Source organism: Mus caroli, unplaced genomic scaffold (assembly GCF_978045245.1).
Source record: "Mus caroli unplaced genomic scaffold, Mus_caroli_1 scaffold_9, whole genome shotgun sequence".
NCBI classification, from domain to species: Eukaryota; Metazoa; Chordata; class Mammalia; order Rodentia; family Muridae; genus Mus; species Mus caroli.
In genome coordinates, this window is record NW_028227264.1 from 106,606,670 (window position 1) to 106,619,638 (window position 12,969).

The following is a 12,969-nucleotide window of genomic DNA, read 5'->3' on the forward strand; positions in this document are numbered from 1 at the left end:
CAGGATCAGAGGTAAACTTTATGATATAGAAAAGTTGAAAGGTCTTCATGTGATTATAGCACTTAATACCTAAAAGAAGGCCTGAAATGAATACTGTTTCAGAATGGGAAGTACAAAAATTAGATATTATTTTATTTTTGATCACATAAAGATTTATACAGTATAGAAAAAACCAAACACAATGTGCATGGACATTTAGGATGGGTAAGAGGAGAAACAGTCAGTTTCCTTCAGGCATGAGGCCCTGACAGAGTGCACTGTATCTGCTACAGAATGTACATTTGGTCCATGTTTTCTGTTTGCTTTTTTGTTTGTTTGTTTTTTAGGTTCTTTTTTCCCTTTTTCTTTTTAATTTATTAATTATTATATGTAAGTACACTGTAGCTGTCTTCAGACACACCAGAAGAGGGTGTCAGATCTCATTACAGATGGTTGTGAGCCACCATGTGGTTGCTGGATTTGAACTCAGGACCTTCGGAAGAGCAGTCAGTGCTCCTAACCACTGGGCCATCTAACCAGCCCATTGGTCCATGTTTGATGGAATAAAAAACTAAACAGTGAGGTGATTAAGCATTTGTACCAACAAGACAATAGTTTTTTAAAAGTACTTTTTCTTTCCTGAAGAAATCCTTCTAAGTCGTGAAGCATCATAGAAGAGATGGAATGTTTCCATCTGAGATATTTCATCAAATACAAAATCTCTTGCTACAGGTTCTTATGGACCCAAGACTATCCCTGCGGAGGACTCTTTAGCAAGCTATGTAATTTCTTATTGATCTGTACAACCCTGAGTTAGGGGGCTAAGATGTAGTAAGTCCAGCACTTTACCAGCAAGCTTTGTACCAGAGATGGAAAAATAGTCACTTCTTTGTATTTCTCTCTCTCTCTCTCTGTCTCTCTCTCTGTCTATCTCTATGTCTCTCTGTCTCTGTCTCTGTCTCTCTCTGTCTCTGTCTCTCTTTCTCACTCTCTCTCCTGTTCCCTAGGGCAGGGAAGAGAAATAAGTGTAGGAACAGTAGGAACAAAATTTACCAAAGTGTTGTGAACATATAAAATGCCTTAACCCCGCCTTTCCTTCCCTGCCTTAATTTCAGCACCATCCTTCTGCTTGTGGGTCCCCCTTATTCTTTTATTAATTGGCAATTGAATTTTTTTATCCTTTACTGATTAAACTTGAGTGGAGATAAAGGTGATCATTATTAAACTCTATTGAGTGCAGTCATGAGTAGCAGACAGACTATGAAAACCACAACAAAACTAACTTGTATGAGAAGTAGCTCAGCAATAGATGCTTAAATATTGACAGCAGCCAACAGGCAAACCTCTCATGCAGCTCCCAGTCAACTCTGGGGTTGGTAGATTTAGATAAACATACCACACTGACATACATCTACAGACTTAACCAAAGAACTGACTACCTAATGCAGACTTTTTATATGCATACAATATATAGAATCTGGAGAGAGTATGTGAGATATGCGTAGGTATCTATGGGCATAGACGTACATGAGTTACAGCACATGCATAGAGGTCAGAAGAAACTCTCTGCTGTTGATCCCTGGCATCTTCTTTATTTGAGACAAAGTGCTGCTATTCACTGATGTTTTACCCAAACTCACAGATGTGTGAACTTCCAGTACTTCTCCTGTCCACCTCCCATCTTCAGGTAGACACCCCAGGATTACAGACCCATCTGTTCTCCTGGTGTAACTTGTTATGTGGAATCTGGGGATCTGTCCTTACTCACAGCGCCATTCTCCAGCTCAAGAGTGTTTTAAAACACATTAAGCACTTTGAAGTACCTTTTTTTTCCCTAAGAAAAAAAATGCTGCATGGTGGCATAAAATTTATAGGTCAATGTTTCATTACTGCAAATACACTCATCTTATGTTCATAGTTTCCAACACAATTAATTTTTATTATGCTTTTAAAATGAAATAAGGATTAAGGGCATGAAAAAGAAGGCTCTGAAACAGACCAACTGTAGAAAAATTGTTCACCAAATATTCTGAAGTCCTGTCTTGGTCATAAATAATAAAATTGCTTGGAACAAAAGCAGTTGGGATGTATTCTAAGACATGCATTAATATGTAAAGTATATAATAAAGTAAGTGGCATAAAGGTATGATGTCAATGTATACCAAAGAGTTACAAGTCTTAACTCTCCAGAAAGGAAGAAAATGTGTTTGAGGGTCTGAGAGATATCTTGCCATATGTTCTGTGGGACTTCTCTACTAACTGAAACAATTCATTCTGCAAGAAAGGGGAAGGTCATAACAATAAGGGAACTAGTAACACCTAAATATCCCAAGAGCTTAGGAATTTACAAGACTCAAAGTGCTCTACCCCAAGGAATAAGCAATAAGCAATGGCAAGAGGAAAGGACACTCTCCAGTAGACCTGCCTGCAAGTTGTGTAGGGAGCTCCAAGGATTCTGAGTTCACGAGCTATCATTCACTCATTTGACAATGCTTTGGCCAATGCAGCTAGCTGCCTTTACACCATTTATGCTCTCCACAGAACAGCCTCTAACAAATTCATTAGTCCAACATCATAGACGTGGCACAGATTGTTTCTTTGTTCTCTCATCAGTGTGCTGTGTGAGGAAAAAAGCATTCATTTGTATCTCTTCCTCAAATGTTACAAAATGCAACTGGTACCTGGACAGTTACTGACAGAACCAGAGATTCGCTGTGGAGGAGAAACTGCATGGCCCTTGCAATAGGAGGAGCACATGCAAAGGAAGCTGACTCATCCATGGGTAGATTATTTGCGAAGGCAATATTTGTATAGCCACCTGTCTTCGGGGTTTCATTGCTATAAAGAGATACCATGGCCACCATAACTCTTTTAAAGGAAAACATGTCTTTGGGGCTGGCTTTCAGAGATTTTTGTCAATTATCATGGTGTGAAACGTGGCAGCATGCAGGCAGATGAAGAGTTGGAGGGGGTGGCTAAGAGTTCTACATCTCGATCTGTAGGCAGCAGGGAATGAACTTTCTTGAGCTTCTGAGATCTCCAACATAGCCACACCCACTCCAACTTGATATATAGCTCGCTATACATCAAGTATTCAAACACATGAATCTATGGGGGCCATTCCTATTCAAACCATTGAACTGCCTTCCCCTATATTATAAAGGATACTCTGCCTTCTTACAGTACTAGAATTTGTATGCTTTCTGATGTTAGTGATAAGTCCTGCCTCGAAATCCTAGTCTTCTTCCGTGTGAGGGGAATCCCTTGGAGAAACACGCCTCCGAGTTGAATTAAGTCCACCTCCGGAGTGTGGGAATGCCCTTACAAAATTGGATGGATTAGGGAATATATTACAATCCCTGAAAATACCATGTATCTACCAGGACAGGAAGCATATATACCTGTTGTGTGTCCTTTGCTGTGCACAATGAGAAATACAACTGAGACAAAGCTGTCTTCACAGAAAAAAAAAAAAAAAGCCCATATAAAGGAAGAATTGCAATGGAAACAGACATTTACATGTTATCTTCCATACTTCCACATAAGCCTGGGAGTGGGGGAGAGGCGTAGGGTAAAAGAGAGGATGAAATGGACAGCTTGGCTTGCCATTTCTTAACATTGGGAGGCTGCAAGAGAAAGGCAGTACAGGTCAGATGTGTGCAGCAGATTCCCTCCTAACACTCAAATTCTTGAAACTCGAATGAAGAATCAGAGAACGAGTCAAGGACAGAATAAGTTTGAAATGAGGGGGGGAAATATCCTTCAAGTCTGATCTTTAATACAAAGAAGTGATAGGCCCATCCTGCAGCATGTAGATGATGGCTTTGATAATAGTCCAGTGCAGGAAATTGAGGTAATCGGTGAACAGTCTGCATTGAAGAGACTGACCTAGTAAAGAATTTCCAGGGCTGGTGAGATGGCTCAGTGGGTAAGAGCACCCGACTGCTCTTCCGAAGGTCCGGAGTTCAAATCCCAGCAACCACATGGTGGCTCACAACCATCTGTAACAAGATCTGATGCCTTCTTTTGGAGTGTCTGAAGACAGCAACAGTGTACTTACATATAATAAATAATTAAGTAAATCTTTAAAAAAAAAAAGAATTTCCAAAAAACAATGAAAGCAGCTCTCCCAGACTGCTGTAGGACATGTGGGTTAATAGGATCAGTCTAGGTGCTGTGGAGGTAGAGAAATGGGAGTTCCCTAACTTTGCTTCATCCCTCAAGGAAAATGACTGTATACCCTGAGGCAGGATAAGGAAAATCAGTCAGTGGTACACTGGTTCATTTGGACTGAGTCATTAAAGGCTGTTGCGTATCACTGACTGATCTCTCCGTAAGAATCAGAGGCAAGAAGACCACGGAGGAAGACAGAAATTATTGATGGCACTAATTATGAGAGAGGTGGTAGTTTGATCTCCAGTTCACTGGGCTGGAGAGGACTGTGTTCATTAGGAAGAGTTGCAAAAGTTGATTCATCAGATAACAGAGGGCTGGCATGGGCTTTGTGATAGTTAATGTCAATTGACAGCTTGTCTACATTCTTAATTATCTAACACACAAACTTCTGTTAAGTCTGGGAAGAGTTTTCTAGATTAGATTAATTGAAATAGGAGGAGGTACCCTAAGTGTGTGTGTTACCATTCCATGGCCTAGGGTCCTATACTGTGTGATAAAGCTCAGTGTGCCCTTGAACTCTGAGGGAAATACAAAATCCATGTGTGTATGAAGTTATTTATAGAGTATTCAGTTAAAGCAACAGGAAAAGTATCTAACACAAAATCTGCACAATGTTTGCAGCTGGGATGAACCTGACCCTGTGGTTCTTAGTTCTTTGGATCTGTCTTTTCAAGAAAAATGTTGAGGTGTCTGAAATACTGGTTAGAAAATCCCTTGCATATCACAAACATAAGTTGATAAGCTAATGCCATCTGCTGGGAGTTTGGAAGGACACAATGCCGTGCTAAATACAGATGGCAGTGGCCTTATTTATGAGGTTCCAAAATCTATCAGAAACTGGGCTAAAGATCACCTATGTTATGTTCTGGGAAATAATCTGGTTGCATTCTGCCTGTGCCATGAGAACGTTAGTGTGGCTAAATCCAAAAGTAGGGTTAATGTTTGGCAGAAGAAATCCCAAGTCAAATAGTATTAATGAATTCAGGTGCGAGCATGTCATGTTCTAAAGGACTTGTCTTTGTTTAGTGGCATTAAAGAGACATCAACTGTTCTGCACTGATATAACAGAACAGGTCTCTTAGTGGATAACATTCCACCCTTGCAAGGCTCCACAAAATGGAAATCAATTTGAAAGGATAGAGAGTCTAGACAGAGTACAGCATAGGATGAAGTTTCCTGCTAAAAACAACTGCCAAAGACCCTAGGTCCAGTGAACATCAATGCAATCTTGGCTCAAGGGGGATGGACTCAAATCCCAAATAACAAAAAAAAAAAAAAATCTAGACAGTGCTACATACATGGTATTTGATTACAGACATAAAAGATACAAGAGTAAGGGCAATAGGAAATCATGGAGCATAGGCCAAAGGTTCTCCAAGGCAACCACTCCATGTGAACCAGGGCTGGTATTCTGTGCAAATTCCTGAGGTCACTGTGTAAAGCAATGATGATGAAGTCCAAGTTTCAATGGAGATACAAGGATGTGGGAGATGCCAAAACCATGGAAAGGCTGCCAAGAAAAGCTGGTTACACAAGTAGAAATGGCCCAAGTTCTACTTGCTTCAGGTGGCAGAGCTGTAGGAGTGTGCTAGTCAGGGCATCTCTAGTGATTCCATCGCAATGTCTAGGTCCCTGGCATGGAGCTGCAGGATTCAGAAATTTGTCCCCGCTGAATTTCAGTCTTTTTGTTTCCCCTTTCCTTGTTCTGTCCCCATTTTCCTGTATAGAATGGGACTATTTATTCTGTGACATTGTATATAGGGACAAGGGAACATGTTTTTATTTTTAATTTTATAGAAGCTCAAAAAACAAGCAATTGTTCTCATTCTCAGAAGAGACATAGTCTTTAGATTCTCCGACGGTATTAGTGTTGCTAAAGACTATAAGTTCTTTATGAGGGACAGGATTTATTTTACCCAATGATATGATCAGAAGCTTAAGGGTACAAGGAGTAGAGGTTAATGGCTGGAAAATTGTCCATTGGGGAGCTGGGCTGATGGCTTAGTGGGAGAAGGATTTGCCATGTATACATGAAGACCTCAGTTTAGATAGGTAGAACTCAGGGAAAGTTCTATTAAATAGTGTATGGCTGTAATCAGAGTGTCCTACAGAAATGGAGGGTAGAGATATGAGAATCTAGAGCAGTAAATGAGGGGCATATCTCAACAAAGCGGATGACAAGAACCAATATCTTCAGTTGTCCTCTGACCACACATACCCAGTGGCATGTACATGACCCCCCTCATACACAGTCACACACACACACACACACACACACACACACACACACACACACACACTGTGGACACAATGTAACTGCCTCAAAATTTTGCTTTCCTGACTTCTCTATCTTGATGGATGGAAGCCTTGAACTGTGAATCAGAGTGTGCACTAAATTCCCTTCTTTAAGCTTTATATTTTCTTTTGGTTTGGTTTTGTGTTTTCTTTTCGTTTGAGTTTTTTGGGGGAGGGGGATCAGGAATTTTATAGCAGCAATAAGAAGACCAAATAATATGGGGCTTTGGCAGCTTTGCCAAGTCACATGTTGGGACATGGGCTTTGTGAAGAAGGTTCTAGCAGATCTAAACGATTTAGGCTGGCATGCAAACCAGGTATCTAAAGTGCCGAAGCAATTGGGAAAGAGAATGGTGACCAAAAGTTAAAACAAACAAAAGAAGTCAGTCCAAGTGAGTGGAAAAAAAAATGTGGCAAGATCTGGGTGAAGCCAGATGAGATAGGGAAAAAACAAACAAACAAACAAAAAAACCAAAAAACAAAAACAGAAAACCTAAGCTAGTTACATCAGGATTGATTTAACTCTTAGGCAATGAATAATGGGAGACCCACGTGATAAAATTATCTAAGTAAAATTAATTTTAAAAAATTGAACTTGTGCTACGAGTTGGTGGTTAAAGTTTACATTTTCTCTCTTTAAGGTTTCTCTCATTAAAGTTTACATTTTCTCTCTTGCAAAACCAGTGCACTGGGTGTAGAGATTTCCACTCTTTCCAGGAATCTTTCAGTAGCCAGGTGTAGCTCATTGAAAGTCAAGGGCTATGGAACTTCTCCAGAACTTACTGATAAGTTCTTGGAAGCCCTCTCCATTGGCAAGCAACCAGAACATGGCCCTACTCCGTCTTTGACATAAACCAGGCCCAAATATACAATCTGACCCCCATCAAGGTTTGGGGATATGCATAGTAACAACAGTACAGAAATAACCCAAGATTTGAATGTCAGATGACTGAAGGAAATTAATTGTGGATAATAGAGGGCTGAATGACTAGTGTAGTTTATCAATGGCAAATGTTATTCTTTGGATGAAATAAATGATACAAACCATGGGAATATCTCCATACTGTATTGAATGATGATATTTATTTTTCGTGTCTCTTTAACCATTTTTTAACCATTTAAGAACAATGGACAATGGCATAAAAGAGACAACCTTGCCCAACATGTGTAAAATTATGTTTCACTATATTATTATAATTTTTAATGTTTTGGAACATTTGTAGTTACAGTATAAACAGCATTTAAGAAGATTGAAAAAAATATTCTGTGTAGAAAATCTACAAGTGTTCTCTTTCTCTCTCTCTCTCTCTCTCATACACACACACACTTTTTTGAATCCCTTGCTAGAGAAGGATTTTTATACAAGTTAGCTCAATAAACTATTAAAGGTTTTGACTGATGTAATTCTATTTTAGAATTAGAGAGTAGGTCCCTAAAGCTAAGAACATCGCATGTTTTGGTTATAGGACATGGACAAATCAAGATGAGATTAATGTGGAAGTTCCTTCTCTTTTGAGTGGCTTTTGTGATATTATGCACACCACTATAGGGGTAAATTGTCACCTATGCTCTGCTTGGTATGGACCATGCATACTAGACTACCAATATGACAGGCCAATATGTGTCCTTTGGCATGACTGTTCTAAGTTCAAGCAACTGTTTTCTGATTCAGTTTTAGGATCTTTATACTGGGGAATTTATTCTTAATACTGTAGCCTGAGACAAAGACCTATGCCTATGGAGGTCAGGACCCAGAAAGGAAATCATCACTATTATTTTGTTAAATGGATGTGAGGTGTCTGTTAATTATGTAATTAATATACATAGATCATTAAACATTGGTTGGCTGTGAAGGGAAAATTATTTCTCCAATAGATGGTGATTACTGCAATTTCATAACAGGTCATGTTCCCGAGAATAAGTGACTGTTGCCATAGCATTGTGGCCCAATACTCCACCATACATGAAATAAAATAACCATACTAAATATAGCAGACCCTCTAAGACTCAGGGAACATGATGGAAGAGCAAGTGTGAAAAAAAATGCAAGAGAATTGGTTGGGAACAAAGAGCTTTGCAGCTGTTTCCTCCAAATTGACATATTCCCTATTGTAGAGAGAAGAGGTTCATAGAATGTGGGAACCTAATGAAATATACAAAGGTTGGAAAGACCAGGATGTTAAATGATTTGCAACACACCATCGCTGAGGTGGTAGAACTCTAATGAATTGCTAGAGAAGTGAAAAGTCTCTGACAGAATTCCTATGAAGTAGATGGGGAGCTTCCATGGATACAGCTTTTGTCTCATGCTGAGATGATCAGTATGGTGATGCAGCTACCTCTGAGTCACCACACTCCCCTAAGGAACTCCTCACCTATGATCCTGTAAGCTATAGCAGTAAAATCTCAACACTGACTGGGATAATTTCTTTGATGTGTCACAGTGCCCCATCTGTAGTAAAGAGTTATTTATTCACCTCTCTCCAGGAAAAAAAATCACACAACAGCATACCACATGTCATCTTTTACAAAATCCACCCACTCTCTGGTTGGAAAGCCAGACCTCCGCATGAATAATCCACAAGGACTTGTATTCAGGTCCCAGTGTCGCTCAAGGGATCAGGCTCATTTCCAGTTACTGACTGTACTGGTATTAATAGCCCCCAAATACACCACACACAATATGCTCAGCACCTGCCTTCATTCCCATATTAAGACCATCTTCTTTTCTTTTACATGTATTTAATGTCCTGGTTTGTTTTCAATCTCATTCCTAACTTTGAACCAAGTCTGATTCATACCAACTACTGGTGCTGTTCTAAGTAAAATTCTAAGCCATGTAGCTTGAAGGAAAAAAAAGAAAAGAAAACAATCTCCTTGTGTCTGTTGTGTATCTCCTCCACCAACTGATTACTGTCTGTATTACATTAGTCATATCTATGTACACCCTCACAGGTCAGAACAACTATGAATTATTCATATTTTATCTAGTTTTCTCCAACATTGAAATAAATTTTCTTCAAGATAATCCATTAATCATTAATAGATACAATACAGAAGAAACATCAAAAGATTATTTTCAGTTCAGGCATGAATGAAACACATACACACACATACACACACACACAAGTGTGTGTGTGTATGTCTGTGTATGTATATATATATGCTTGTATGTGTGTACATATATACTACGTATAATGTATATACATATGTATTATGTATATATAATGTATATAATGCATATGTGTATATATGTCTATATTTGTGTATGTATGTGTATATATATATATACACATACATACACATACACACACACACACATACATATATATACAATGTCTAGGCTTTTAACCAAGTAAAGTGAGATGTTTGGTGAAATGGGCCTCTTGAGTTTCTGCAATTGTAAATATTAGGTTTTTCCTTTCATATTAAGATTTTTTTAAAACACATGTAGTTTTGCTGAACTCAGTGTAATTTCATGGAGACATGTCCAGTTGAACTGCATGGGACTTGTGAGTAAGAAAAATAAAATGATAATAAATCAGTTGGACTGCTTATACAAACAAATCTTGGTCTTCAATAATGAAGAAATATCTATTTCTCAGGTAAGTAGAGTTGTAAAAAAGAAGTCCTAGATTTTAATTCAGTAAAAACAAATATAGTTTTATATATGCACATATCTAGCCAACAAAGGAACAAAAGATTATTGAGCATCACCTGTATGCAGAACACAGTAAAAGAAAACAATATGATGAAACATGTCATCCCAGAGGATGTGTTCTCCTACCAAGATGCTGTCCTTCTCACACATAGCTCTTCCATGGACTACCTTACGTTTTCTCTTTAAAGGAAATTTAATGGAGTCATTATCTTAGTATGCTTTAGATTACATTTTTAAAACTTTTTTGCTCTAAATACCTAAGGATAATAAAGAAATACCACTAAGAGACATACAGAAGTTTGAAAGGTTGGTCTCCCTGTAAAATTCTGATTTAACGAATATTGAACCATCTAATGAAGATAAACAAGGATAATATGAAGTTGGGTGCAGGATCTATCACCAACATGCTACTTGTTGACACCATTCATGACTGTTAACACCATTCATGAAGATTGATGCTTTCCTTTTTTTTTTTGCATTGCAAAACCACCTTTCATGAAAGATTGATGAAAGGATGTCAAGTATCTCTTTATAATAAATCAAATAGTTGAATGGGTTGGATAAATTGCCTCTGACTCAAATTGTCTAGATTTCCACTTCTGATTTATAACAAGATATTGAATGATCCTTGGTCAAAGTTGTATTTCAAGGCTGGCAAGATGGCTTAGAAGGTCAAAGTACTTGCCGCTCAGTATGATGTCCTCATTTTGATCACTATAGCCCATGTAACAAAAGGAAAGAACCAATTCTCATCTCCTGTCCTCTCACATTCTCAAGCCTGCTGTGGCATACTGGGCTACCCCTTAGCTACACATATGCACATACAATGTAAATACTTGAAAAACTCCACTTCATACTGTATAGAATGCAATCCTCCATTTAAAAGGATAAGAATACTTTTTCAAATATATCTTTTACTTTCAGTTCAAGCATAGTGCCACCAATTTATATTACTAAATTATCATTTGCTAATAAGTGATGCATATCTATATTTCAAAATAACATTAAACCAATCAATATTAGTTAACTGCATACCAACTTTATGAATTTACTAAATATTTATTGCTGACTGCTGAGAATTCTGAATAAAGGTGATGAACAATTTTCCCTTTAAAAGTACTTGTACACATTTTATTTGAGGGTTAATGGAATTATGATTAAGCATCAAGCTACCGTCTGCAAACATTTTCATTTGCTAATCAGACAGATACCCTGACACAATGAAAACCTGCCATTGCGCATATCTCAAAGGCAATGGATACCTTAGGCAGCCCAGTTGTTCCAGATGTGTAGAGAATGTACAATGGATGCTCTGAGAGAACAGGCACGCAGTCATGAGACTGGGCTTTTGCCATTTCTTCTTCCCAATCAAGATCACGACCTGACATCAAAGGAACTTTCTCCTACACAGAAAAAAAAAAAAGGAAAACATGGACAGTGAATAGGAGATGAAGTTACAGAAGAATGAAGGAAGGGCTTAATCTTTATAGAAAGGTGATCTTTCATGACACTACACATTGCATTTGTGAATAAATCTCAAAGTTATAAGTGAAAGTAGATGTTTTATAAACTATCTTTTAACATAATTCAGGGGTTTGATGTTAGTTTGACTCTCATGTGTTGTTAATGCACTCTAGAACTACCTTTAAGTACTCCAATGTGATGTTATCTTGTTTTTTGTGTTGGTTTGATTTGGTTATTTTCTTTTGCTTTTTTTGTTGTTGTTTTGTTTGTTTTTATGAATCCATGGCTTAATTAACTCAGAGATATGGTTCAAAATGTAAATATGCACAAGTAACTTGAAAAACTAAGTTCCAACTTAACTTTTTAATTTGGATCCTCTGTACTTACCAGGAAATATCACCTAATATATACAAATATTTTTAATTTTTTTTTAGATTTATATATTTATTATATGTAGGTACACTGTAGCTGTCTTCAGACACCTCAGTAGAGGAGGTCAGATCTCATTCTGGAAGGTTGTGAGCTATCATGTGGTTGCTGGGATTTGAACTCAGGACCTTCGGAAGAGCAGTCAGTGCTCTTAACCACTGAGCCATCTCTCCAGCCCTCAAATATTTTTATATTGGGACATTTGAGTGTAACACTTCAGCTGTCTTTTTAATGAGGCAATTAAAGACACCTTCAGGGATTAGAAAGAGTTCCATTTGTGTTTTCTCCAGAGGGAAAACAATTTTTGAAATTAAAGTATGTGACAGAGTCACAATGTTTTCCTCATTTTCAGTCATTAATATGGTCGAAAAAAAGTCTCATTTTTCCTTCCTTAAGAACAGGGATTTGTTGGTACAAATTTTGTGGTAACAGCCATATCAATGAATAGATATGACTTTAGATAAATTTAAGCGCATTTAAGAGGGCACAAAGGTGAAGAGTAAGGAGTGGGCTGGTGGAAAAGTGGCTCCAATGAGAAAATATGTGTATGGAGGTAGGAGAACATAGAGGCTTCTTCTTGAAATAGCCCGTTCCTTACCAGCGAAGGGATTGTTTGTTGTTGTTCTTTGTTTTTGTTGTTGCTTTGGTTTGGTTTTTTGTTTTGGTTTGGTTTGGAGACCTGGTCAAACTCTGCATCTTTGACTGGCCTGAAACTCCTTATATAGACTTGGCTCTAAGACCAGAGATTTGCCTGCCTCTACCTGAAGAGTTCTCTGATTAAAGACATAGCAGCATATTTTTACTTAAGAAATATGTAAACAGAACCAAGTTCAGTAGAGTAAATAAAAAACAGAGCCAAACATGTATGTAACTATTGACTTCATCAAGATGATGTCTGGGCTACTCTAATAATTTCTAGGGCATTCACAAAAAAATTAAATAAAATTTAAAAAAAAGACTTAAAA

At 37.8% G+C, this 12,969-nt stretch overlaps 1 protein-coding gene across 1 annotated transcript in view; it reads right to left on the reverse strand.

Annotated features, from left to right (window-relative positions):
• Positions 1 to 12,969, reverse strand: part of Acss3 (acyl-CoA synthetase short chain family member 3) — a 193,712-nt gene that overhangs the window by 105,298 nt on the left and 75,445 nt on the right. Inside the window, exon 5 of the mRNA XM_021174594.3 lies at positions 11,374 to 11,514. Within this exon, the coding sequence (XP_021030253.1) occupies positions 11,374 to 11,514 (141 nt within the window). The remainder of the gene's footprint in view (positions 1 to 11,373; positions 11,515 to 12,969) is intronic.